The sequence below is a fragment of the Bufo bufo genome, chromosome 2, assembly GCF_905171765.1.
Source record: "Bufo bufo chromosome 2, aBufBuf1.1, whole genome shotgun sequence".
Taxonomy (NCBI): Eukaryota; Metazoa; Chordata; class Amphibia; order Anura; family Bufonidae; genus Bufo; species Bufo bufo.
Genome location: NC_053390.1, coordinates 215,119,813 through 215,146,989, shown reverse-complemented (window position 1 = coordinate 215,146,989; position 27,177 = coordinate 215,119,813). Strand labels below are relative to the sequence as shown.

Here is a 27,177-nt window from a genome sequence, read left to right as displayed (position 1 = left end):
GTGGCACTTTTTTGCAGCCTAGGTGGGCAAAGGGGCCCACATTCCAAAGAGCACCTTTCGGATTTCACAGGTCATTTACCTACTTACCACACACATTAGGGCCCCTGGAAAATGCCAGGGCAGTATAACTACCCCACAAGTGACCCAATTTTGGAAAGAAAACACCCCAAGGTATTCCGTGAGGGGCATGGCGAGTTCCTAGAATTTTTAATTTTTTGTCACAGGTTAGTGGAAAATGATGATTTTTTTTTTTTGATTTTTTTTTCCCCTTACAAAGTCTAATATTCCACTAACTTGTGACAAAAAATAAAAACTTCCATGAACTCACTATGCCCATCAGCGAATACCTTGGGGTGTCTTCTTTCCAAAATGGGGTCACTTGTGGGGTAGTTATACTGCCCTGGCATTCTAGGGGCCCAAATGTGTGGTAAGGAGTTTGAAATCAAATTCTGTAAAAAATGACCAGTGAAATCCGAAAGGTGCTCTTTGGAATATGGGCCCCTTTGCCCACCTAGGCTGCAAAAAAGTGTCACACATCTGTTATCTCCGTATTCAGGAGAAGTTGGGGAATGTGTTTTGGGGTGTCATTTTACATATACCCATGCTGGGTGGAAGAAATATCTTGGCAAAAGACAACTTTTCCCATTTTTTTATACAAAGTTGGCATTTGGCCAAGATATTTCTCTCACCCAGCATGGGTATATGTAAAATGACACCCCAAAACACATTCCCCAACTTCTCCTGAATACGGAGATACCAGATGTGTGGCACTTTTTTGCAGCCTAGGTGGGCAAAGGGGCCCATATTCCAAAGAGCACCTTTCGGATTTCACAGGTCATTTTTTACTGAATTTGATTTCAAACTCCTTACCACACATTTGGGCCCCTAGAATGCCAGGGCAGTATAACTACCCCACAAGTGACACCATTTTGGAAAGAAGAGACCCCAAGGTATTTCGTGATGGGCATAGTGAGTTCATAGAACTTTTTATTTTTTGTCACAAGTTAGTGGAATATGAGACTTTGTAAGAAAAAAAAAAAAAAAAATCATCATTTTCCGCTAGCTTGTGACAAAAAATAAAAAGTTCTATGAACTCACTATGCCCATCAGCGAATACCTTAGGGTGTCTACTTTCCGAAATGGGGTCATTTGTGGGGTGTTTGTACTGTCTGGGCATTGTAGAACCTCAGGAAACATGACAGGTGCTCAGAAAGTCAGAGCTGCTTCAAAAAGCGGAAATTCACATTTTCGTACCATAGTTTGTAAACGCTATAACTTTTACCCAAACCATTTTTTTTTTTACCCAAACATTTTTTTTTTTATCAAAGACATGTAGAACAATAAATTTAGAGCAAAATTTATATATGGATCTCGTTTTTTTTGCAAAATTTTCAACTGAAAGTGAAAAATGTCATTTTTTTGCAAAAAAATCGTTAAATTTCGATTAATAACAAAAAAAGTTAAAATGTCAGCAGCAATGAAATACCACCAAATGAAAGCTCTATTAGTGAGAAGAAAAGGAGGTAAAATTCATTTGGGTGGTAAGTTGCATGACCGAGCAATAAACCGTGAAAGTAGTGTAGGTCAGAAGTGTAAAAAGTGGCCTGGTCTTTCAGGGTGTTTAAGCACTGGGGGCTGAGGTGGTTAAAGAGGACCTTTTACTGGTCCTAACACTACAATATTATTACTTGACAGTGTAGGGCTTTATGAGGAGAGATCAGTGCGCTTTGTCTTATTTAGCTTGGCTGCTCTGTTGCGCCCCCCGTTCACTTTTGGAGCCCTGTATGCTAATTAGCAGCATCAGAACAAGGAGGAGGAGACTGACGGGTTTCTCAAGGGGCGTCTCCTTCTCTCTGGCTGTGAGGCTCTCCACTGCGATTCCGCAGCTCACAGACAGGAAGAAGGACACACCCCCTGAGAAAAGCTGGCTGTCTCCTCCTCCCTCTACCGAAGCTACAGATTAGCATAAAGGGCGCCAAAAGTGAACGGGTCCCTGACATCTCCTCATAAAGCCCTAAACTGTCAGGTAATAAAATTGTAATGTTAGGAGCAGGGAAAGGTCCTCTTTGAAAAATAAATAAAAATAAACCAGCAGCCAGTCAATCCCTTTAAACTGAGCACAAAAGGAGTTCGCTAAGGGCTCATGTACATGAACATATTTTTTGTCCGCACTCACATTTTTTGAGAGGGCATTCGCACAGCAGAGAGGCAGCAACCAGCATCCTGTTACCCGCAAACGACAACCCCAACACTAATGGGCGGTTCCATTCAGATCCCCCCATCCGATGAGGACGCCTTAAGGATCATCAACCTCTCAACACATCCACTCACACAAATGGAAAGATCGGTGCTGACAGCTCTGTTTCAGAGCATTATATGCTCAACCATCCTTGGTACAACAGCTACCTGAGGATAAAAGGGGTGTCTTTATGGATCTGATGGATCTATTGAAGGAAAGTTATGGTGGCGGAAATTAGGAAATTACAAGTGAACAAAATCCACAACAAAAACTTGTCCAAGGCAGAATCAGTGGCCATCAGGAACCTACAGAGTAATGCGGCATTTGTCATCAAGGAGGCTGACAAAGGAGACCCCACCGTAACGTTTATGAAGAAATTGGACAGACTTCTCACCTCTGCATGGCAATTCAACATCATCACCAAAAAAGAAAAGGAGTTTTTGGAGGTTAAATGCCCCACAGTCCCCACCTTTTATATGCTCCCCAAGCCTTTTGTATTAGGTCTTCAGCCGCACCTCAGAGACTCCATGCAGTTGGTCCAATATTTACAAGAGATTCGACTTCCCCCGGGCACACTGATACTCACATGTGATGTTGAGTCCCTCTATTCGAAAATCTCGCATAGTGACGGTATACAAGCTACTCAATACTTCCTCCAAAAATCTTCTTTTGGAGATCCGGCACATCACACATTTTTGGGCACAGTGGAACAGTGCACTGAGTTTGTCAAGATGCTGAATTCCAATCCGTTTAACATATCATTCACTTATAGGATTTCGGACACCACTGCTGACTTTCTGGATCTGCGATTGAATTTGGACGATCAAGGTATTCGTACGTCACTGTACCGTAAGGAAACGGCAACAAACAGCTTGTTACATTTTGACAGCTTTCACCCGGCCCATCTGCGAAAAGGGATCCCTAAGGAACAATTTCTAAGACTACGCCGCAACTGTACCACCACTCCCGACTTCAGGGAGTCCTCCGGTGATTTGACGACCAGATTTCGAGCACATGGCTACCCTAAGAAGATATAACAACCAATGGCAGGATATATACACAATACTAAATGCGCATTGGCACCTTCTACTGGCAGACCCTAAGCTGAGCGGTCATGTCAACCCGAGTCCGAGGATTATCGCACGCAGAGCCCCAAATCTACGGGACAAATTGACATCCGGCCGGGATACCCTTGGGTCACTACATCAACTGCCGTACAAGGAACGTGATCTACGCACTAATTTGTGAATGTGGAAAAATATACGTGGGCCAGACTGGTCAGGAGATACGGAAACGTATTTAACAGCATCTATCAAATATATCCTTGGCCCGTCGTGACCGGACTCAAGCCAAGAAACCGCTTACTTCAGTCGCTGCGCATTTTCTGGACTGCCACCAGTGCATAACCTCTGGACTTAGGATTGCGGGACTCGACTTGGTGCGCATGAATCTGAGGGGAGGGTCGGCTACTTCCCAACAGTTACGTTTGGAGTCCAAATGGATCTTCGATCTGGACACAGTGGCCCCACATGGACTAAATGAAGAGCTTACGTTCACTGGTTTCTATAATACCTGAATTCGGGGTCTCATATTGAACCTGGTGGGTGGGGAGTCATGTACTCCTCCACCTGGGGCTTCATGACACCATGCTACCCCAGTAGTGGCAGGGTTTGCACCACATTGGGCAAATTGCTCTGTGGTGTCAGGGCACCCACATGGGGAGCCAACTAGGAGGTTTTTTGATTCACGCACATACATGTCTGCATTGTGCGTTTTGGGGACAGTGCGTTTGTTTGCACCAGTCGGCATGTATTATACATCAGCATCCATCTGGCACTGGTTAGTTTATGTTTATACAGGGGCTTAAGCTATGGGCTGCGGATTAGACAAAATCTTGAATGGCCATTTTTGCTTGTTCTGATATTTATATTTTTATTATTTTTCTATTATTAATTTATTAAATTTTCCCATGTACCTATTAATGAATTTATTCCTCACAGGTCTTCCTCACCCGCTTCAACTTTCACTTTATTTTTCCTCACACACGTTTGAGCACTTCTATATCCACCATGCTTTTCACTTCCACATTTGTGGTCTTTCCCACGATATATATGCTATTCACCACCTCACCACTATTTATTTGTCCGACCCTTGGTCCTCGATCATAGAATAGGGTCCTTAACGTTATATAACATCATTGTTTATGATTGTTTATCATCAATCACTTGCCTTGTAGGTATTCTTATTGGTATTATTAGTAATGACACTAGTATATATATATTTATTCATGATTACTGTATGGAGTGTATACATGGTGCGAATTCTATATTCATTGCTTGGCCCCTGTTGTGTGATTCATACAAGTACACTTATATCAATGTGCATGCAGAGCTGTGTGTACTGCATTGTGGGTGCCTCTGCATTACAGATTGCTCTTAGTGCATGTATAATAGCTTTACTTTTGTTCATAATATTGCTTAACAGGGCCTTCTCCATTCCTCCCAGTATGCTGCACAGCCCCCGACTCCCCTACCTGAACGGTGAGCGCACTGTGCATTCCACTGCGGCACTCCACTTCTGGTCATGTGATTACAAACTTCCGGTTTTGCGATCCTCTATGTGCCGAACAGCTCTGCTGATATCGCTGCTGCTGCCTCACTAGTTAACATGATTGGTATATCTACAGTTGCTCACCATGTGAGATTTTGTCAAACCTCACTGCCCCCCTTTCCCCATGTTTATTTGTGTTGTGTGGCTGTGATTTTACAGGTGGAATGCATATGCGTTCCACCTGCAGATCATGTGACTTCCACACTTCCGGTTTCCGGATGTGTACTGTTTGACAGGCCTCCACACCGCCCACTTCATCTCTGCTGCACAGGTGAATCTAATTATACTTTATTCATTACCCTATATTATGTGACACCCCAACATACAGGTCTTCAGCCCTGAGGAAGCCGGATTGCTCCGGCGATACGCGCTGGGCGTTTCTCATGTTTCCAGGTCCACTGCACCAGCTGGTTATGTAGGTTTGGCTTGTGATATTTGACCTTATCATGATCCGTCTTTATTCTTAGTTGCCTTACCTTACCTGACATTTGCTTTATGTTATTTATTGAATGCTGGTTCATAGCGCATATGCCTATTTGTGGCAACTCAGTGGACCTGTGTGTGTCGGTTATACATGTTCTATTGCATACCGTACTTTGTCTTTATTGTATACAATTTTTAATGTGTGTCTGTTTGTGTGTCTAATAAACTTTATATACATTTTAATATTGATTCATTGTTGGATGTGCATTCGTGGGGTGGCTCTTTTGACTCTCTCTTGGGTCAGGTTATTTGTCATAAAAACAAAACCCTTAAAACGATCACAAAATTGCATTTTTTTTCCCCAATTCCACCCCATTTGGAATTGTTTTCCAGCTTCCCGCTACATCATCATAGGAATGAACTAAGGATATTATTCCTGCTTTCCCGTGCTTTACATATACCACACTGCACATAAAGATAGTGGATGCAGTTCTGGTGACACAACTTTGTTGTCACAGCAAAACTCCCGCACATCCCCATTCATTATTATTTGGTGACGTGAACGCATAGCACTTGCACTGAATCCTGACCCATTCATTTCAATGAGGGCTCATGCACACGACTGTATGCCCTCCGAGACATACGGTCCGTGAGCGGACCATATGTCCCGGAGCAGCATACATCGTGCGCACGGGAGAGCTCAGCATCATAGGTTACTATGATGCTGTGCGTATCGGGCCACCTGCGGGGCTATTGTCCTGCACTCATAAGATCATACGAGTGTGGGACAATAGTCCCGCGGGAGGCCCGATACGCACGGCATCATAGTAACCTATGATGCTGTGCTCTCCCGTGCTCACGATGTATGCCGCTCTGGGACATATGGCCCGCTTGTCTCGGAGGGCATACGTTTGTGTGCATGACCCCCGAGTCTGTGTACATGAGCAGTTTTTTTCACGCATCAGTTCTTTGCGTGGAAAAATCGCAGCATGTTCTATATTCTGCATTTTTCACACAGCCCTGTCCCCATAGAAGTGAATGGGGCTTCAGCTTCACTGATGGTTGCTAAGAGATGTTGTTTGTAAACCTTCAGTTTTTTATCACGCGTGTGAAAAACACATCAAAACGCATTGCACCCGAGCAGAAAAAACTGAACACAATCACAGACAAAACTGACCGAACTTACTTGCAAAGTGGTGCGAGTTTCCCTGGACGCACCCTGAACGCATCCGGACCTACTGTAATCAGTCACGCTCGTGTGAAAGAGGCCTTAGGCCCCTTTCACACGGGCAAGAATTCCGTGCGGGTGCAATGCGTGAGGTGAACGCATTGCACCCGCACTGAATCCGGACCCATTCATTTCAATGGGGCTGTGCAGATGAGCAGTGATTTTCACGCATCACTTGTGTGTTGCGTGAAAATCGTAGCATGCTCTATATTGTGTGTAATTCACGCAACGCAGGCCCCATAGAAGTGAATGGTGCTGGGAGAAAATCACAAGCATCCGCAATAAGTGCGGATGCGGTGCGATTTTCATGCACGGTTGCTAGGAGATGATTGGGATGAGGACCCGATCTTTATTATTTTTTCCTTATAACATGGTTATAAGGGAAAATAATAGCATTCTTAATAGAGAATGCTAAATAAATTAGAGATGGAGGAGTAAAAAATTGAAAAAAAAAATAATTTAACTGACCTCATCCAGCTGGTCTTCTTTGAGGACCTGGGAGGAAAAGGACCTTTGGTGACATCACTGCACTCATCACATGGTCCTTTTCCTCCCGTCCTCAAAGAAGAAGAAAGAAGACGAGCCGGACTGCACGAACAAGTGGATGAGGCGAGTTATTTTTATTTTATTTTTTTAACCCCTCCATCCCTAATTTACTTAGTATTCTCTATTAAGAATTATAATATTTTCCATTATAACCATGTTATAAGGGAAAATAAAATCTACACAACACTGATCCCAAACCCGAACTTCTGTGAAGAAGTCCGGGTATCAAACATGCCGATTTTTCTCACGCGTGTGCAAAACGCATTAAAACGCGTTGCATTCGTTTCATTCATCTGAATGGGGTAGTTTTGGCGGCAAGCACATGGATGTCTCCAAGGTCTATTCAGATGAATGGAATTGATTTTCAGTTGCAGGCTCGTTCTCGTCTCTGCCTCCTAGTTGTTGAGCCCCCCCACCCGACTGTTTTCATCCGCACAACGGGGAGATACAGCGGTGTCCGTGCCGGCATCAGAATCAACGCGGGTGCCGGGGAGCGAGGGAAGTACAATCTGTGTGAGGGGCCCGGGCATATGGGGGAGGCATTATAGGTCTGGGATAACGGCTGTGAAGGAGTTGTCCCATCTGGACATTTATAACATACGCCGGGGACTACACTGAGACCTTCATAGCACTACTGATTGATTTTAACTATTGAATGACCGCTGAGGTCCACAGCTCTACACAGAGTTGCAAGAAACGTTTGGACTGTAGCTGTCAATTAATAGTTAAAGGGAACCTGTCACCGGGATTTTGTGTATAGAGCTGAGGACATGGGTTGTGCTAGATGGATGCTAGCACATCCGCAATACCCAGTCCCCATAGCTCTGTGTGCTTTTATTGTGTAAAAAAACTATTTGATCAATATGCAAATTGACCTGAGATATGTCCTGTACGTGAGAAGAGTCAGGGACAGGACTCATCTCAGGTTAATTTGCATATGTATCAAATCGGTTTTTTTACACAATAAAAGCACACAGAGCTATGGGGACTGGGTATTGCGGATGTGCTAGCGGCCATCTAGCAACCTATGTCCTCAGCTCTATACACAAAATCCCGGTGACAGGTTCCCTTTAAAGGGGTATTGACGGCATATTGCCAATGTAAGATTGGAGTGGGTGCCAGATGTGGGACCCACTCCTATCTCTAGAATGGGGTCCCCATACTGAAGGAGGCCTGTATTCAGGCACAAACTCACAGTATCACACTGCATCATGATTCTGTGAGTTTAGGTCTGAGGAGCAGTGCTTGGTCTGGGAAACGTGCCAGTCACATGGAGCGTCCGACCCAGACTGAACACACTTGTGCCCAATAGGTGTTGTTTCTACCATTGGGACCACCTCCTAACTCCAGAACGAGACCCCACTGCACGCTGCTGTGAATGGGGAGCATGACACGCTCACTGCTATGGGACTTCAGAAAATAGCAAAGAAAGCACGCGCTTAGCCTGTGGATATGTCATAATTGACCAGATGGTAATAACCTTTAAATTGGAACTAAACCTTTGTAAACAATTTTAAATATCATGTCCCTACTAAAACTAATGTAATTCTAATGTACTTAGTTAATTTTGTATTTTTATTATACTTTTACCTCCCTAAAGCGCACCATTCACTGTGCGCTTAAAACTCAGTTCTCCGTACACCGCTGACCCATGTACTATGCCAGGATTAGCTGCCTTCTCCACTAAACTAAGAACTGCCACTCCTCTCAGCTAATCCTGGCATAGTACATGGGTACAAAGTACCCTTGTGCTATGCCAGGAGTTAGTAATCTTCCGGAGGGCACTGACAGGAGCAGCAATGTGTGCTCCTGCCTGTACTCCCTGCGCTGCTGCAGCCCCATTCATAACTTTCACACTCCATATACCGCTGAGCTGTCAGCGGTGTACGAAGAACAGCACACGGTCATGTGTATGAGTCCTTAATGTCACACGTCACCATGTAGCTCTAACCTTAAAGGGACACTGACAGGCCCAATAAGCATAATTAGCTATATATATGCATGCACAGGTCTTGTATTGTGTATTAAAAACATGCAGCGATGGACTGGCCATCGGGAGTACCGGGAGAATCCCGGTGGGCCGATCGAATTATGGGCCGGCCAGGGCCGCCATCAGGGGGGTAAAGCTCCAGTAACAGCAGGCAGTGTGGGGGCGGCGCTCACTCACTGACGTCACACGCCTGCTCCTCCCACTAGGCGGCGCAGGCGCGTGACGTCAGTGAGTGAGCGCTGCCGCCCGCACTTGTTACTGGAGGCTGGAGGCGGGAGCTGAATGTAAGGTAGTAAAGACTCTTTACTAAAGAGATGAGCGCTGTGCCCCCACGTGTAGTAGAATACCTACCTGGAGCCAGAGCAGACTGTGCACAGAAAGGGCACTTTGTCACTGTGGACAAAGTATGGCACTTTCTGTGCACAGATTGGCTCTAGGTGGGTACAGTGTGGCACTGCAGTCACTAAGGGCACTATTTATCTGGGCATAGTAGGGCACTATCTGCCCACATAGTCAATATATGGCGCTCTGGGCACTGCCATATAATAGTGTGGGTACGGCGATATTTGGTTCTATGTGGGCACTGTATGATTGTGGGCAGATAGTGCCATACTATCCACAGATAAATGGCGCATTTAGTGCCTGTCGTGCCCACATAGTGCCATATAGAACCCATACTCGGAAAGCGCCATACTTGTGTAGACAGAGTATAATTATAGGCAAAGTATGGCACTTTCTGCCCACGTTTTAGCTCTAGGTAGGTATGATATGGCACTTTGTGGGCACTGTAGACACTAAATACACAACTTATCTGAGCATAGTATGCCCAGGTCTTCCCACGGTCATACAGTGCTCAGATAGCGCCATGTTATGCACAGATAAATGGTGTATTTCTTGCTTATGGTGCCATACAGTACCTACCTAAAGTGAAAACCTACAGTACTTTGGCCACAGTCATACAGTGCCGACATAGAGCCAAAGTATGGCACTTTCTATGCACCTAGGTAGGTACTATATGGGTACAAATGCGCTATTTTTCTGTGAATAGGAGGGCACTATCGTGCTCTATGTGGGCACTGTATCACTATTAGGGCAGATAGTGCCATAGAGACAAAATGTCTCCCAGCACATTATACATGGCTCGTCATCATGGTTACGACCTCCCTGTAATCCAGCATTGGTGGTCGAAAAAAGCACCAAACTATGTGCACTCCCACAATCCCGGCTACTCCTATAGTGTGCAAGCATGACCACCGCTGCTGGATTACAGGGTGGTCAAAACCATGGAAACGAGCAGTGCATAATGTGATGGAAAAATGACTCCCGCCAGCAAAGGAAGCAATATGGACAATCACAATACATTAGTAAGTGCCTTGTATTAACTTTCTCTACAAGATAAATGCCACTTGCTGAAGAGACATAACCCCTTCAAGGATGCGTGCACTGATATGCTGTAGATTTGCATCCATTAAATCCACACTATTTACAGCATACATTGACCTGTGGTGCGGTTTTAAGTCTGCAGTCAGTTTATGCTGCGGATTCCCTCCTTTGCAGTGCACAGATCTGCTGTAAAATCTGCATGTAACTCACATATTTTGTTGTGGATTTTGCTGCTGCAAATTACGTCCTGCACGGATGTGCCCCTTGCTTTCTTTCATTTTGTATGCATAGGTGGTGCCCTATGTGGGCTCTGTATGGCACGCACTGTGCACTGTTTGGCAGTGGCTTGCCTAGTAAGGTGATCACCATCACCATGCTCAGTTTTTATTATCCCCACAGCCTGTGTTAAAATTAAAGTTACTGTCTGCAGCCTGCAGGATACCGATTTATTAATGTATACTACTGTGAGTGGCGGGGAGGGGGATCTATGGATGACGGCACTGTTATAGGGAGGGGGATCCGTGGATGGCACTGTTATGGGGGGGGGGTCTGTCATGTGGATGACATTGACACTTATGGGGGGGGGGGGGGTCTGTGGATGACACTTATGGGGGGGATCTGTGGATACCATTATTTTTTTGAGTGTGTTTGGGAAAAATAAAGTGGGCCGGTCTGGCTGAAGTCCAGGGCCACTTTATTGTCCCAGTCCATCCCTGAAAACATATAAGTCTAACTCCTGTCCACCTTATGAAGACTGCAAACTGATGTTTTATAACTTGATGTAATCGGTCTTCTTTCTGCCCAAGGGGCGGCGTTTCAGCTTCACTTCTGCCCATCAATATTGACTTCGCTAGGCGGCTTCTGCTGTCCCCGACGTTCCGAGATCCGGCGCATGCCCAATAGAAAGCTATGGGTGCCGGGCGCATGCGCAGAAGCTGAAAGTGAGTCCGATGCCCATAGCTTTCTATTGGGCATGCGCGGGATCTCGGAACGTCGGGGACAGCAGAAGCCGCCCAGCGAAGTCAATATTGATGGGCAGAAGTGAAGCTGAAACGCCGCCCCTTGGGCAGAAAGAAGACCGATTACATCAAGTTATAAAACATCAGTTTGCAGTGTTCATAAGGTGGACAGGAGTTAGACTTATATGTTTTTAATACACAATACAAGACCTGTGCATGCATATATATAGCTAATTATGCTTATTGGGCCTGTCAGTGTCCCTTTAAAGGGGTTGTCTGAGATAATTAGAAATCTCAGACAAGCCTAACAATAGCCTAAAATAAAATAAAAATGAGCGCCATTCCTCCAGCTGTAAAAAGATGGGATAGAGGACGTGACCGCTGCTGCTGAGCACAGTGTATGGCTGCAGCAGTCATGTGCTGTACACCCGCATATAACTGTTTTGGTGATGAGCACAGTGTATGGCTGTAGCAGTCACATGCTGTACACCCACATATTACTGTGTTGGAGATGAGCAGTGTATAGCTGCAGCAGTCACGTGCTGTACACCCGCATATAACTGTTTTGGTGATGAGCACAGTGTATAGCTGCAGCAGTCAAGTGCTGTACACCCACATATTACTGTGTTGGAGATGAGCAGTGTATAGCTGCAGCAGTCAAGTGCTGTACACCCACATATTACTGTGTTGGAGATGAGCAGTGTATAGCTGCAGCAGTCAAGTGCTGTACACCCACATATTACTGTGTTGGAGATGAGCAGTGTATAGCTGCAGCAGTCAAGTGCTGTACACCCACATATTACTGTGTTGGAGATGAGCAGTGTATAGCTGCAGCAGTCACGTGCTGTACACCCACATAGCACTGTCTTGGTGATGAGCACAGTGTATGGCTGCAGCAGTCACGTGCTGTACACCCACATAGCACTGTCTTGGTGATGAGCACAGTGTATGGCTGCAGCAGTCACGTGCTGTACACCCACATAGCACTGTCTTGGTGATGAGCACAGTGTATGGCTGCAGCAGTCACGTGCTGTACACCCACATAGCACTGTCTTGGTGATGAGCACAGTGTATGGCTGCAGCAGTCACATGCTGTACACCCACATATCACTAGTGATGAGCACAGTGACAGCTGCTGCTGAGGGCAGTGTATGGCTGCAGCAGTCACATGCTGTACATCTCCATATCACTAGGTAGGTGATCTGCAGTGACAGCTGCAGCCAATCACTGTCCTCAGCGTTTGACCACTGACAATACCTATTGGCTACAGCAGTCACGCGACATATACTGAAACGTCACCACTGCAGAACCGGCACAACGGAAAAGGATAACTTTTTTTTTTTTTTTCGTTTTAGGCCGATGGAGTGCTTTGTGAGATTTTTAAATCTCCTCATAAAACGTCTTTGAAAGTTGGGAAGTATGACAGACATTTTCTTCCTTGCTGTCAGTAAAACCACAGCCTCCATGCCCGATAGCAGGAAAACTGGACACAGAAATCATAACAATAGTTCAGTTGATGACAGCCAACAGCACAGGTGCATGCGTGAGGCTATGTCACCTCACACAGGCCGCAGCACACCAGCCACCCTCCCCAGCCCGCCGCTGCCACCCAAGTCCCATCTCCCCAGTTCTCACCAGTCAGTCACCAGCACAGCCCGAGAACGACTCCTGCACTTGAATCTGGCGGGAAGGGAGCCCTGACGTCACGTTGCTAGGTCCCCACCTGACGTTACGCCCCCTTCCCAGAATGCTCGGTGCCAAAGCAGCTTCCTTTGTGTTTGCACATACGGGTATCTGTGCCCCGCCCGCTTCGTTCGGTCGACGTCGTGAGGCTGTGTGACTGTTGTTGTTAGTTCTGGTACCAGAGTCCCCGAGCTCCGTGACGGAAGGTGGGAAGGATACGTTTTTATACAGACGATGGCGGTAGGTATAAACACTGACTGCATGTAGGGAGCTCTGGGGCCTGAGGAAAATGGCGCCGCGGCTCCGCCATGTTCCCTGCGGCCTGCTCTGTGTTAGGGCTGGACTCCTGCGCCTTTCTTCAGTTGGTTTTCAGCCTCTAATCTGCCGACAGTACGCCATTATTAGTGGGTCAGAGCTGTTCCTGGGTATTGTAGTCACCCCTATGGGGTATTCAGTGTCTGTCTATCGCTGTAATCCAGGGGGGGGGGGGGGGGGGCACAGGGTGGTCAGGAAGGGGCTTCCTTTCTTCACACTTGTCACAGTCTGAAGACGATCCAGCCCTCTAAATACAAAAACGTTCCCATTATCTCCATGTAGTGTTATATAAGAGTAAGTTCACACAACAGATTTTGAAAATCCGCCTACAAAGTTCAGAGCAGAATCTGTACGGTTTTTTTCTTGGTGGTTTTTGTTACATAGTAACATAGTACATAAGGCCGAAAAAAGACATTTGTCCATCCAGTTCGGCCTGTCATCCTACAAGTTGATCCAGTTGTTGAGTTTTTTTTTTCCACTGCATTTAAGTAATCTTTTAAGGTCCCATTCACACAACAATATTTTTCTGTCCGCATCCCTTCCCCAATCTTGCAGCTCGGTTACGGTCCCAATAATTTCAATGGGGCAGCAAAAGATGCGGACGGCACACTGTGTGCTGCCTGGATCCGCACTTGCATTCCGCGGCCCCGCAAAAAAGATAGAACATGTCCTATTCTTGTCTGTTTTTGCCGACAAGAATAGACATTTCTATCATAGGGGAAGGACGCTGTGATCCACAAAATGCAGAACGTACGCGGCCGGTATCCGTGTTTTTCAGGTCAGCAACAACGGAAACGGTTGGGACAATGGGCCCTTTAGTTCCAGGCAAGTGGGGGATTTGCTATACACCCCCATCCTTGCACAACCTTATTTGGAGCTGATTTTCAGGCAGAAATGCGCTATAATACTCGTGTGTGAACTGACCCTAAGCAGACCCCTCACGGACGTGAGCCGTTGGGACCATCAGAAAAGTGTCGGCTTAACATTCCTGATTTTTGGACATTGTGATTGCTGTTTTTAAATCTTTGAGATGAAAGTGTTTTTGTCATGTAGGGTGCTGAGTCATTTTCAGACTGATGTTTGAAGAAGAAAAAAACGTGAAAAATACCAAAGCCAAGTCAGTGAGGAAAAGGGGTAATAACATAGATGTCCTGGGTGCGGTAATGACAAGCGCCTAGTCAGTGAGACTAGCAGCAATTTACATGCTATAAAATATATATTTATTGTAAAATGACATTTCCCTCTTTGATAGCAGCCCCCGCTGAAATTCTGGTCCATCATCTCCGGTATTCGGTGGTGGACTAAGGGTAGGTTCACAGATGAACAGACTGCCAGGGTTTACGTTTTCGGCTTAGCCAGATGCAGCCGAATCCCCATTATTTCGGCATAAGTGCTGGATTTCTACCGCTTCTCTGTAGATTGCACTCTTTAAATACTGACCACACTACTGTCATGTAAAGATGGCCGTTCTATATATTAATGGTAAAAGTTTAAGCCATTTTGGATGATTTTTCTATTGATGGCCTATCCTTAGTATAGGTCAGCGATCCTTGATCGGCAGGGGCCCAGCTGTTTTTCGGTAGTGCTGGTGCTACAGATAGGGATCGGAAGTACACTGCTCCGCAGCTATGTAGTGGATGCAGCTGCTTCCATTGAACTGAACAGGAGCCGAGCCGCAATAACACAGTGGATGCTATGTAGTTCCAGAGCGGATTGATGGGGGTGCGGGACCCCCGCCACTACGATATTGATAGGCTGTCAATATAAACGTCATGGAAAAAACTTAAGCACGCATTCATACTTTCAGGAGGGATGCCAAAATCTTCATTAAATCTGCAAACGCTTTAACTGTCTCTGAATCCTTGGGATACAATGGTGAAGCAGGGAGCTGTCAGCTCCCTGCTTCATCTTTTTTTTGCTATCTGTCATGCAGCCATCTGCCAGTGCTGAACCACCGATAACTAATGGAAAACGGGGGGACTTTAGGTTGGTGAGTATTTAAACTAGAGGTAGTATGGGGAATCACACCATGGGCACTTAAGTTGGCATTTCTTTCACTGTCTGTGGGGGGAGCATCACTTTGGGGGTGCACATCATACTATGTGCGGGGTGGCACTTAAAGGACATTATTCTGTCTGGGTGCTCCTAAGGGGGCATTACTGTGTGCAGACCACATAAGAGGACATCAATCTGTGAGTGAGGCACTTAAGGGGGCATCACTGTATGGGGGGCAGACATCCTACTTTGAGGTGGGAACTTACCGGCTTAATACTGCATGGGAGGCACTAAATGGGCATCTTACTGTGTGGGGAGATACAAAGGGGCACCATACTTTGTGGTGGAAACTATTGTCTGAAGAAGAACACTAAGTGGCATAATTACTGTCCAGACTCACTAAGGGGACATGCTTATTGTGTTGGGACGCTACGGGAGCATCTTTACTGTGTGGCTAGGCACCATTGCTGTGCACAAAGGGTGGGATTAGAGGCTTGACTTATTCTTTAACCCCTTAAGGACCCAGCCATTTTTCACCTTAAGGACTAGGCCATTTTTAGAAAATCTGACATGTCACTTTGTGGTAATAACCTTAAAACGCTTTTACTTATCCAGGCCATTCTGAGACTGTTTTCTCATATTGTACTTCATGACCATGTAAAATTGAGTAAAAAAATATATATATTTATAAAAAAAAAATCAAAATTGACCACATTTTTGGATAAATTAGCAAATTTCCATATTTCAATTTCTCTACTTTTAGAATAGATGGTAATACCTCCAAAATAGTTATTACTTTACATTCCCCATATGTCTACTTTATGTTTGGATCATTTTGTGAATGCAATTTAATTTTTTTGGGGACGTTAGAAGGCTTAGAAGTTTAGAAGCAAATCTCGAAATTTTTCAGAAAAATTCTAAAACCCACTTTTTCAGGACCAGTTCAGGTCTGAAGTCACTTTGTGAGGCTTACATAATAGAAACCACCCAAAAATGACTCCATTTTACTAACTACACCCCTCAAGGTATTCAAAATTGATTTTACAAACTTTGTTAACCAGGGTGGATTTGATTTAAATCAAACTGCTTTAAATCACAATTTAAATCACTAGTCAATAAGGCTTGATTTAAATCATAGTTTTCTACATAAAGACTAATTCTTGCTGGGAAAACTTATAATATGCAAATAGATGAAGATTTTTAGAATAACAACTTTTCATATTAGGTTGATTCTGCATTCATAGGTTTGTAGAAGTTAGGGTTAAGGTATTTTTCTCAACTCTATTCATGTTATAACATTTTTGCTGTGAAGAAGAGGCATGTGATCTCTGCTGAGTCAAATTCAGTTTTGAGAACTGCAAAAGTAAACCAAGCATCTGGGTTAACCCCTTAAGGACGCAGGGCGTATCGGTACGCCCTATTTCCCGAGTCCTTAAGGACTCAGGGCGTACCGGTACGTCCTAGCTTGAACTCAGTATTCCGGCGCCCGAGGGGTTAAACGGAACGGGATTTCGGCTGAAATCCTTCAGCCGGCATCCTGTGACAACGCCAGGGGGGGTCATGTGACCCCCCCCCGTGTCGGCGATCGCAGCAAACCGCAGGTCAATTCAGACCTGCGGTTTGCTGCGCTTTTTGCAGTTTCTGATGCCCGCGGTCCCTGACCGCGGGGATCAGAAACTTTTGAGTGCCTATAATCAATATTTTTCACCCCCCCCTGCACCCCTGCACGATTTTATGCCGGCGGGGGGGGGGGTGTCGCATGCGGTGGGGGCGGGAGGCGGGCGGTGCGGCAGGCGGGATCGCGATCCCCCGCCCGCCTCCCCATGAATGATCGTTGGCTTCTAGTGGTTATACCAGGGTGCCAGCACATTGCTGGCACCCTGGTATAAACGGCTGACATCTGTGCAGATGTCAGCCGTTTAACCCTTTCCATACCGCGGTCCGTACGGACCGCTGTATGGAAAAAGTTAACTGTCGTCGGTCAGGGAGCTCCCTCCCTCTCCATCGGGGGGCTGCTGTGCCTTTGCAGCCCCCCGATGGAGAGGGAGAGAGCCCCCAGAGAGCCCCCCTCAGCCCTGTGCTTACCCTTCCCCGTCTGCGAAGTTCTGAGCAGACGGGGAAGGTTCCCATGGCAACAGGACGCCTGCTCAGGCGTCCTGCTGTCCATGGTGCTGAACAGATCTATGCTGAAAGCATAGATCTGTTCAGTGTAAGTAAAATACAGTATAGAACAATATATATTGTACTGTACTGTATTATACAGACATCAGACCCACTGGATCTTCCAGAACCAAGTGGGTCTGGGTCAAAAAAAAAGTAAAAAAAAGTGAAAAAAGTTAAGATAAAAAAAAAAACATTCATCACTGAATAAAAAAAAAAAATACACTACACATATTAGGTATCGCCGCGTCCGTAACGACCTGATCTATAAAACGGTCATGTTACTTTCCCCGCACGGTGAACACCATAAAAATAAAAAAATAAAAACTATGAGAAAATTGAAATTTTGCCCACCTTACTTCCCAAAAAAGTAATAAAAGTGATCAAAAAAGTCACATGTACGCCAAAATAGTACCAATCAAACCGTCATCTCATCCCGCAAAAATCATACCTTACCCAAGATAATCGCCCAAAAACTGAAAAAACTATGGCTCTCAGACTAAAGAAACACTAAAACATGATTTTTTTTGTTTCAAAAATGAAATCATTGTGTAAAACTTACATAAATAAAAATAAAGTATACATATTAGGTATCGCCGCGTCCGTATCGACCGGCTCTATAAGAATATCACATGATCTAACCCCTCAGGTGACCACCGTAAAAAATAAAAACGGTGTAAAAAAAGCCATTTTTTGTCATCTTACGTCACAAAAAGTGTAATAACAAGCGATCAAAAAGTCATATGCACCCCAAAATAGTGCCAATTAAACCGTCATCTCATCCCGCAAAAAATGAGACCCTACTCAAGATAATCGCCCAAAAACTGAAAAAACTATGGCTCTTAGACTATGGAGACACTAAAACTTTTTTTGGTTTTAAAAATGAAGTTATTGTATAAAACTTACATAAATAAAAAAAAGGTATACATATTAGGTATCACCGCGTCCGTGACAACCTGCTCTATAAAATTACCACATGATCTAACCTGTCAGATGAATGTTGTAAATAACAAAAAAAAAAAAACGTGCCAAAAAAGCTATTTCTTGTTACCTTGCCGCACAAAAAGTGTAATATAGAGCAACCAAAAATCATATGTACCCTAAACTAGTACCAACAAAGCTGCCACCTTATTCCGTACTTTCTAAAATGGGGTCACTTTTTTGGAGTTTCTACTCTAGGGGTGCATCAGGGGGGCTTCAAATGGGACATGGTGTCAAAAAAACCAGTCCAGCAAAACCTGCCTTCCAAAAACCGTATGGCATTCCTTTCCTTCTGCGCCCTGCCGTGTGCCCGTACAGCGGTTTACGACCACATATGGGGTGTTTCTGTAAACTACAGAATAAGGGCCATAAATAATGAGTTTTGTTTGGCTGTTAACCCTTGCTTTGTTACTGGAAAAAAAATATTAAAATGGAAAATCTGCCAAAAAAGTGAAATTTTGAAATTGTATCTCTATTTTCCATTAAATCTTGTGCAACACCTAAAGGGTTAACAAAGTTTGTAAAATCAGTTTTGAATACCTTGAGGGGTGTAGTTTCTTAGATGGGGTCACTTTTATGGAGTTTCTACTCTAGGGGTGCATCAGGGGGCTTCAAATGGGACATGGTGTAAAAAAAAACAGTCCAGCAAAATCAGCCCTCCAAAAACCAAACGGCGCACCTTTCACTCTACGCCCTACTGTGTGCCCGTACAGTAGTTTACGGCCACATATGGGGTGTTTCTGTAAACGGCAGAGTCAGGGCAATAAAGATAGTCTTGTTTAGCTGTTAACCCTTGCTTTGTTAGTGGAAAAAATGGGTTAAAATGGAAAATTAGGCAAAAAAATGAAATTCTCAAATTTCATCCCCATTTGCCAATAACTCTTGTGCAATACCTAAAGGGTTAACAAAGATTGTAAAATCAGTTTTGAATACCTTGAGGGGTGTAGTTTATAGAATGGGGTCATTTTTGGGCGGTTTCTATTATGTAAGCCTCGCAAAGTGACTTCAGACCTGTAGTGGTCCCTAAAAATTTGGTTTTTGTAAATTTCTGAAAAATTTCAAGATTTGCTTCTAAACTTCTAAGCCTTATAACATCCCCAAAAAATAAAATATCAATCCCAAAATGCTACAAACATGAAGTAGACATATGGGGAATGTAAAGTCATCAAAATTTTTGGGGGTATTACTATGTATTACAGAAGTAGAGAAACTGAAACTTTGAAATTTGCAAATTTTTCAAAATTTTTGGTAAATATGGTATTTTTTTATGCAAAAAAATTATCTTTTTTGACCCAATTTTAGCAGTGTCATGAGTTACAATATGTGACGAAAAAACAATCTCAGAACGGCCTGGATAAGTCAAAGCGTTTTAAAGTTATCAGCACTTAAAGTGACACTGGTCAGATTTGCAAAAAATGGCCAAGTCCTTAAGGTGAAATAGGGCTGAGTCCTTAAGGGGTTAATATCTTGTAGGCAGAGAAACTGCCCAATAATCTTACAAAAACCTCTGGAAGAGCATGACATTGTGAATGGATTAATGGAATTTATTTACCCCAAAAATTAAACATACAGCCTTATTCTGCATAATTAAAAAACAAATCTTTATTTCATGATGGAATAACCTTTGGATGGTAATATATTTTCCTCAAAAAGCATTTTATATATAAAAAAAAAAAAAAAACAGATTGAATTTTTTTTTTTTTTTTTAATCATTGTTTTTTATCCCCCCTGTTGTTAACCCTTTAGGTGTTCCACAAGAATTAATAGAAAATAGAGATGAAATTTCACCTTTTGTGGCAGATTTTCCATTTGAATCAATTTTTTCCAGTTACAAAGCAAGGGTTACAGCCAAATAAAACTCAATATTTATGGCCCTGATTCTGTAGTTTACAGAAACACCCCATATGTGGTCGTAAACCGCTGTACGGGCACACGGCAGGGCGCAGAAGGAAAGGAATGCCATACGGTTTTTGGAAGGCAGATTTTGCTGTACTGGTTTTTTGACACCATGTCCCGTTTAAAGCCCCCCTGATGCACCCCTAGAGTAGAAACTCCAAAAAAGTGACCCCATTTTGGAAACTACTGGATAGGGTGGCAGTTTTGTTGGTACTATTTTAGGGTACATATGATTTTTGGTTGCTCTATATTACACTTTTTGTGCGGCAAGGTTAGGGTACTTCACACTAGCATTTTTCTTTTCCGGCATAAAGTTCAGTCACAGGGGCTCTATACCTGAAAAGAACTGATCAGTTATATCCCCATGCATTCTGAATGGAGAGTAAACCGTTCAGGATGTCTTTAGTTTAGTCATTTTGACTGATCAGGCAAAAGATAAAACCGTAGCATGACGAGCGGAGACACGGATCCGTTCTTGCCATGTATTTGTGAGACGGATCTGCATCCGGGTGCGTCTCACAAATGCTTTCAGTCACATGCGGATCCGGCGGGCAGAACTGCCCGCCGGATCACACACTGCTGCAAGTGTGAAAGTAGCCTAACAAGAAATAGCTTTTTTTGCACCGTATTTTTTTTTTTTGTTATTTACAACATTCAGGTTAGATCATGTTGTATTTTTATAGAGCAGGTTGTCACAGACGCGACAATACCAAATATGACTACTTTTTTTGGTTGTTTGTTTCAGTTTTACATAACAGCATTAAAAAAAAAAAAAATATTCTTTAGTGTCTCCACATTCTGAAAGCCATTTTTTTGGGGCGACTGTCTTGTGTAGGGGCTAATTTTTTCCGGGATGAGATGACAGTTTGATTGCTACTATTTTGGAGCGTGCATGACTTTTTGATCGCTTGCTATTACACTTTTTGTGATGTTTTTACTTAATTTTTTTTTTTTTACGGTGTTCACCTGAGGGGTTAGGTCATGTGATATATTTATAAAGCAGGTTATTTATGGTCGCGGCGATACCGAATGTCTTTTTTTTTTTTTTATGTAAGTTTTACACAATGATTTCATTTTTGAAACAAAAAAATCATGTTTTAGTGTCTCCATTGTTTGAGAGCCATAGTTTTTTCAGTTTTTGTGCGATTTATCTTAGGTAGGGTATGATTTTTGCGGGATGAGATGACGGTTTGATTGGCACAATTTTGGGGCGCGTATGACTTTTTCATCGCTTGCTATTACACTTTTTGTGATGTAAGGTGACAAAATGTTGTTGTTTTTAACACCGTTTTTACAAAAAAAAAAAATTAAGGTGTTCACCTGAGGGGTTAGGTCATGTGATATTTTTATAGAGCATGTGCTTACGGACGCGGCGATACCTAATATGTATACTTTTTAAAAAAAATTACTTTACAATAACAGCTTTTTTTAAAACAAAAAAAATGATGTTTTAGTGTCTCCATATTCTGAGGCAGTTTTTTTGGGGGGGGCAATTGTCTTATTGGCTCATTTTTTGCGGGATGAGGCGATGGTTAGATTGGTACTATTTTGGCAGGCATACGCCTTTTTGATCGCTTGCTGTTGTACTTTTATTAATGTAAGGTGCCAAAAAAAATGGTTTAGCACTTTTTTTTTTTTTTTTTTTCACGGTGTTCATCTGAGGGGTTAGGTCATGTGATATGGTTATAGAGCCGGCCGGTACGGACGCAGCGATACCTAATATGTCTACTTTTTCTTTTTTTCCCTATCTTTTTTTTTACCAGTTTTTTATTTTTCTTTATTTTTTATTTGGGGAAAATGACTTTCTTTTCTTGAAACTTAATATTTGGCGGGGGGAACTTTATTTTTATTTTTTTCACTTCATCTTTTGTCCCGCTTTGGGACTTCAACTTTTGGGGGTCTGATCCCCTTTAATGCATTCCAATACTTCTGTATTGGAATATATTGGCTGTATGAGTAATACAGTGTGTATTACTCATACAGCTTCCTGCCTGTGAGATCCAGGGGGCTGGATCTCACAGGCTCTTCACCCAGAAGGCAGCCCCGATGCCTAAGGAAGGCATCGCGCTGCCTTCCATGCCATCGGATCCCCATTACAACATTGTGTATCCACGGAATGCGTTCGCTGAGCCATAAGCTCGCCCATGCGCCGTGGATACACATGTCAGCGCCTGGAATCGGCCTCACAGGACGCACTGCACATGTGCCAGCCAGCAATGAGGAGTGAATAAATTAGCAGTGGGGAGTTGCTGGGCTCCAGGAGAAGGGGCGTGGCTGGGCACCAAAGGCCGGAGGGACAGCCCCTTTGGCTCCTTACTCGGGTAATTGCCATATTAATAAAATCGATTTTCTAGACAAAGGACAACACTTAGGGTAGTAATACTAGTATATTTTTAATACAAAATGAGCAGACTGAAGTGATGATGTTAAAAGCTCTGTCACTAAAATCCACGTGACAGAATCCCTTTAAGGTAAACAAATAATGCATTATACAGAAGTAAAATTGTGAAAAGAGTTTTGGAATAGAAACTCACATTTATATATGTATATATTTCTTATAGTCTAGTGACCCAGAGCGGGATGACGGATCTCCTGGAAGCTTGTCACCAACATTAGACAAATATATGGAGCATTGTGACCCATCGAAGTCCCCTAGAGCTTATAGGCATTATTCAAGATCCCGCTCACGTTCAAGGGAGCATAAAAGGAAGACTGGTAAGTTGACAATGTTCAGACGGTTTGATACAGTTTACAAGCAGACCATTGTAAATCAGCTATATATCTTGTGAAATCAGTGGGGCAGATTTATTAAGCCTGTAGATGGGTGATTCTGTACCAACAACTGGTTGGCTCACTTTGAGACAGAATTTTACACTAGAATTGTGGTGCAGTATTGGTGTAAAATGGCACATCTTTGGCCACACCCATAGCCTGCCATTTATTGAAGCTTACGAGTTATTGTACTGCATTGAAAGAGCAATCAGGCCCTCAAAAGTTGAAGGAACTAAAAATTTTAAAAAGTTGGGGGAGGGGGGGAATTTCGCCTCATCAAACATTTACTATTGTAAAAAAAAATATGTCCATAACGACCGGCTTTAGAAAAATATCCCCCTGATCTATCCCTTCAGATCAATGCCTTAATAAATAAAAAAAACTATGCCAGAACAGCCATTTTGTACCTTGACCCACAAAAGTCATTATATCAAGCAATCAAATAGTCATATTTGGTACCAATTAAAATGACACCTCATCCCGCAAGAAATGAGTCCCTGCACAAGACCAATGACAGGAGAGAAAAAAAAAATATATGTGTGTGTGTGTATATAATCAGTTATTGTGAACCGAAACCAGATGCTGTTCAGAAACACAGAACAGAAGGAAATCAAGTCATTACACCTGTGAATTTGGCATAATCTGGCCAGCAAAATAAAGTTAAAAGGGTTATCTAATACTATAACCTTCCCCCCTCCTCCATATGCTGGGCCCCTCAGAGTATATACTTACCTGGTCCCCACACCGCCGCTGCTGGCGGGCCTACATTGCATCGCCCGCGATGCCAGATTGGCCCGTCCCTGCCTGCCATTGGCTGCTCCCCTCAGACACCAGATGTTTTCATCCGTGCACAGGGAGAAACAGCGGCGGTGCGGGCTAAGTATATTCCCTGTGAGGGGCCCGGCATATGGTGTGCAGTATATAGTATTGGATAACCCCTTTAATGTAATTTTTCCTGCACAGTGCAGGCTTCAACAACAAAACCCAAAAAGCAATGGTAGAATTGCTGCCTTTTTTTATCATGCTTCCCGAAAAGCAAAATAAAAAGTGATCAAAAGACCAAATGTCCTTCAAATTAGAACCAATAATAATGACAACTCATCCTACCAAAAATAAGCCCTCCCATAGCTCTGTCGAGAGAGAAGGAAAAAATGTCAGACAATAGCTGTCCTGGTAACTCAGAGGCTAATTGAAAGCAACATGGCGCATGTAAACCAATCCATCAACATCACTGCTTCAAAAGCCTAAAGGTGATCTTTCCCTTCTAAACCCTGAAGCGTACCCAAACATTTACTGCATTTCCGTATCTAGTAGAACCCGCCTAACAATTTAAGGGTCGTGGTGTGTCTCAGATGGCACCACATATTGGGCACTGAAATGCCATATATGTGGAAGACTTGTAATTCTAGCGTTTTGCCCAATCACCTGCTTATTGTTTTTTGTTTTTGTTTTTAATACCTTTGTTGTCAAAATGCTCACTCCGCCCCTTGATAACTTACTTGAGGGTGTGGTTTCCAAAATGGGGTCACTTATTTGAAGTTTCCACTGGAAGAGTACCTGAGGGGCTTTGCAGCTGTGATAAGCACCCAAAAAACATTCCAGCAAAATCCTCACTCCTATAGCCATATGACTGCCCTTCTATTCTGAGCCCTGCCGTGTAGCCATACAGCAGTTTACAACCATATATAGGGTGTTGCCTTATTCAGGAAAAATTGTGTAACAAATTGTGTTTTGTTTTTTGTTTTTCTCCTGTTACCTCCTTGTGAAAAGGAATTTTTTTTGGGCTAAAGCAATATTTCAGTGGAAGAAAAAATATTTTCACATCCAAGTGTCTATAAATTATATGAACAGCTTGTTGGGTCATAGTGCTCACAGCACCACTCAAGACATTTCTTGAGGGATGTCTATCCTAATTGCGTTTCTACTGTAGGAGGGCGTCCCTTCAAATGCAATATGGCGCCCAAGAATAATATTGCACTCCCTTCCTTCTGAGCCCTTCCGTGTGCCCACAAAGCAGTTTACGGCCATATACAGGGGGGTTTCTGTAAACTGCAGAATTGGGGAAATAAATGTTGAGGTTTGTTTTGCTGTTAACCCTTGCTGTTTCACATGGAAAATCCACATAAATTTCACCTCCATTTTTCTTAAATTTATGTGGAACACCCAAAGGGTTAGAAAAGTTTTAAAAATCCGTTTCTAAAATGGGGTCAATTATGGGTGGTTTGTATTATGTAAGCCCCTCAAAGGCTAGTTTCACACCACAGCATGCAGCAGTTTGTGTCCGGCTGGTTCTCCGCTTGTCTGCCGAAATGTGCACAGATTTTTGCCGGACATCATTATAATTAATAGGCACTGCCGGATCCAGTGAATTCCGTCTGGCTGTTCTCTGCCGGAATTCATTCTGGAGGTGTGAAAGTAGCCAAAGTTACTTCCAAACTGAAGTGGTCCCTATAAGTAATTTTTAGAAATTTTCTTGAAAAACCTCTTCTAAAATATTAAACCTTTTGAACTCCCTAAAAAAATAAAATGACATTTACAAAATGATGCAACCATAAAGTATACATATGGGGAATGTTAGGAACTATTTAAATGTGTCTACATTTTTAAATTTAAAAAATTGTTAATTTTTTAAAATTGTTATTTATTATTTTTTTGCAGTAAAACTGGTAGCAAGTGTGTGCTTACATTTTTAATTGTTTGTAATAATTGTTTCTCCATTTTTGTTGCAATGGAATCTGGTTCACTTACGGAAATTTTTGTTTTACAGATGATGGAAAGAAGCACAGGAGCAGGAGTAAAGAGGTAATTAATATTTTGTAGTGTAACAACTTGTTTTTGTGTATGTTATATAGGTATTTCTTTTACTAAATGGTAAGTACGTGGGGGGAATTGTATGGTATTGTACACTACATAACGGATTATTGCAACGGGTGTTAATTTATAATATAAGAAGCCCAAAACTGTATTTATTACAGCTTCTGCAGTATCTAAATGAATCATACAACCAGCAGCAGGTGAATGGGGAGTTTTATTTTATCTTCATTATTTATCTGGTTGCAAATCAGGGATTCTGAAGACCTTTTGTCACCTCCTCATGGGCTAACTGGGTTTAGCACATTTGACTATAACTTGGATCTCATTCCCTTACTTTGTCCAACCTCTTTGTAATGTGGATACTCGGTTTCATATAGAACACGTTCTGAACAGTGGTACAAGGTTCATACTGGAAGCTGGACTAATATTTTACAATATTTTTGGTTATCGCCATACTAGGAAGCGTTTATATAAAATTGATTATTGTGCTTCGACCACATGATAACATTTTGTATAATAAATCATACTCAGCGTGCTAAAGCACGAAGAGACTGAACTGAAGACGCTCCAGACTCAGATAGCAAAATAATAAGCCTACTTCATGATAAGGTAACTATCAGTTATTCAACCTCCTACTTGCTTAATGAATTACATTGAGTGAACTGTTTAATGGGAATTCCACCTTTAGTCCGTGATCTACTGGGCAAATTTATTTCTTTGTCCTTAGGGTATTGACAGCATGTCTGTCTAGATAAAGGTTTCTAACAGAGATCTGCTGTATCCTGGGATCTGAAAAACGGCTTGTAAGTTTTGTCTCAAGGTGGAAATCTCTCCTATATGTTACAGCAAGTTATGTTTTGTATGTCTTTTTGTATTGTCTTAGTGTGATATTTATAGTCACATACTGTGCTTAAGAATCTGTGTTTTTTCTCCAAATATGCCACGGAACTGGACCATAAGCCACAGCTTATCACATTTGTTATTGCAGACATTTGTTTTTTATAGTTTACTTCCATAAGCACTTATCCAGTTTTTTTCCACCAGTTTTAGGGAGAATAGATTCCTATTTATTTATTTTATATAATTTGTGGATGTTTTTCTTAGTTTAAATTTCTTCATTGCATTCTAAATATTGTCATATTGATCTATTTTCTCAAAGAATATAATAGTAATGGCTTTTTTT

At 42.9% G+C, this 27,177-nt stretch overlaps 2 protein-coding genes across 4 annotated transcripts in view; one reads left to right on the top strand and one right to left on the bottom strand.

Moving 5' to 3' along the window:
• KNTC1 (kinetochore associated 1) overlaps positions 1–13,051 on the bottom strand; it is a 265,358-nt gene extending 252,307 nt beyond the window's left edge. The window contains exon 1 of the mRNA XM_040416167.1: positions 13,025–13,051. The gene's annotated coding sequence lies outside the window, so the exon portion shown is untranslated. The remainder of the gene's footprint in view (positions 1–13,024) is intronic.
• An 89-nt stretch (positions 13,052–13,140) lies between these two features.
• Positions 13,141–27,177, top strand: part of RSRC2 (arginine and serine rich coiled-coil 2) — a 36,435-nt gene continuing 22,398 nt past the window's right edge. For 2 of the 3 annotated variants that reach the window (XM_040416169.1, XM_040416168.1), the window contains exons 1-3: positions 13,141–13,301; positions 22,970–23,123; positions 25,948–25,982. In XM_040416169.1, the coding sequence (XP_040272103.1) occupies positions 13,296–13,301; positions 22,970–23,123; positions 25,948–25,982 (195 nt within the window). In that variant the 5' untranslated portion in view covers positions 13,141–13,295. Of the gene's footprint in view, positions 13,302–22,969; positions 23,124–25,947; positions 25,983–26,525; positions 26,604–27,177 lie in introns of those variants that run through there. The other variant, XM_040416170.1, reaches the window with a different exon arrangement.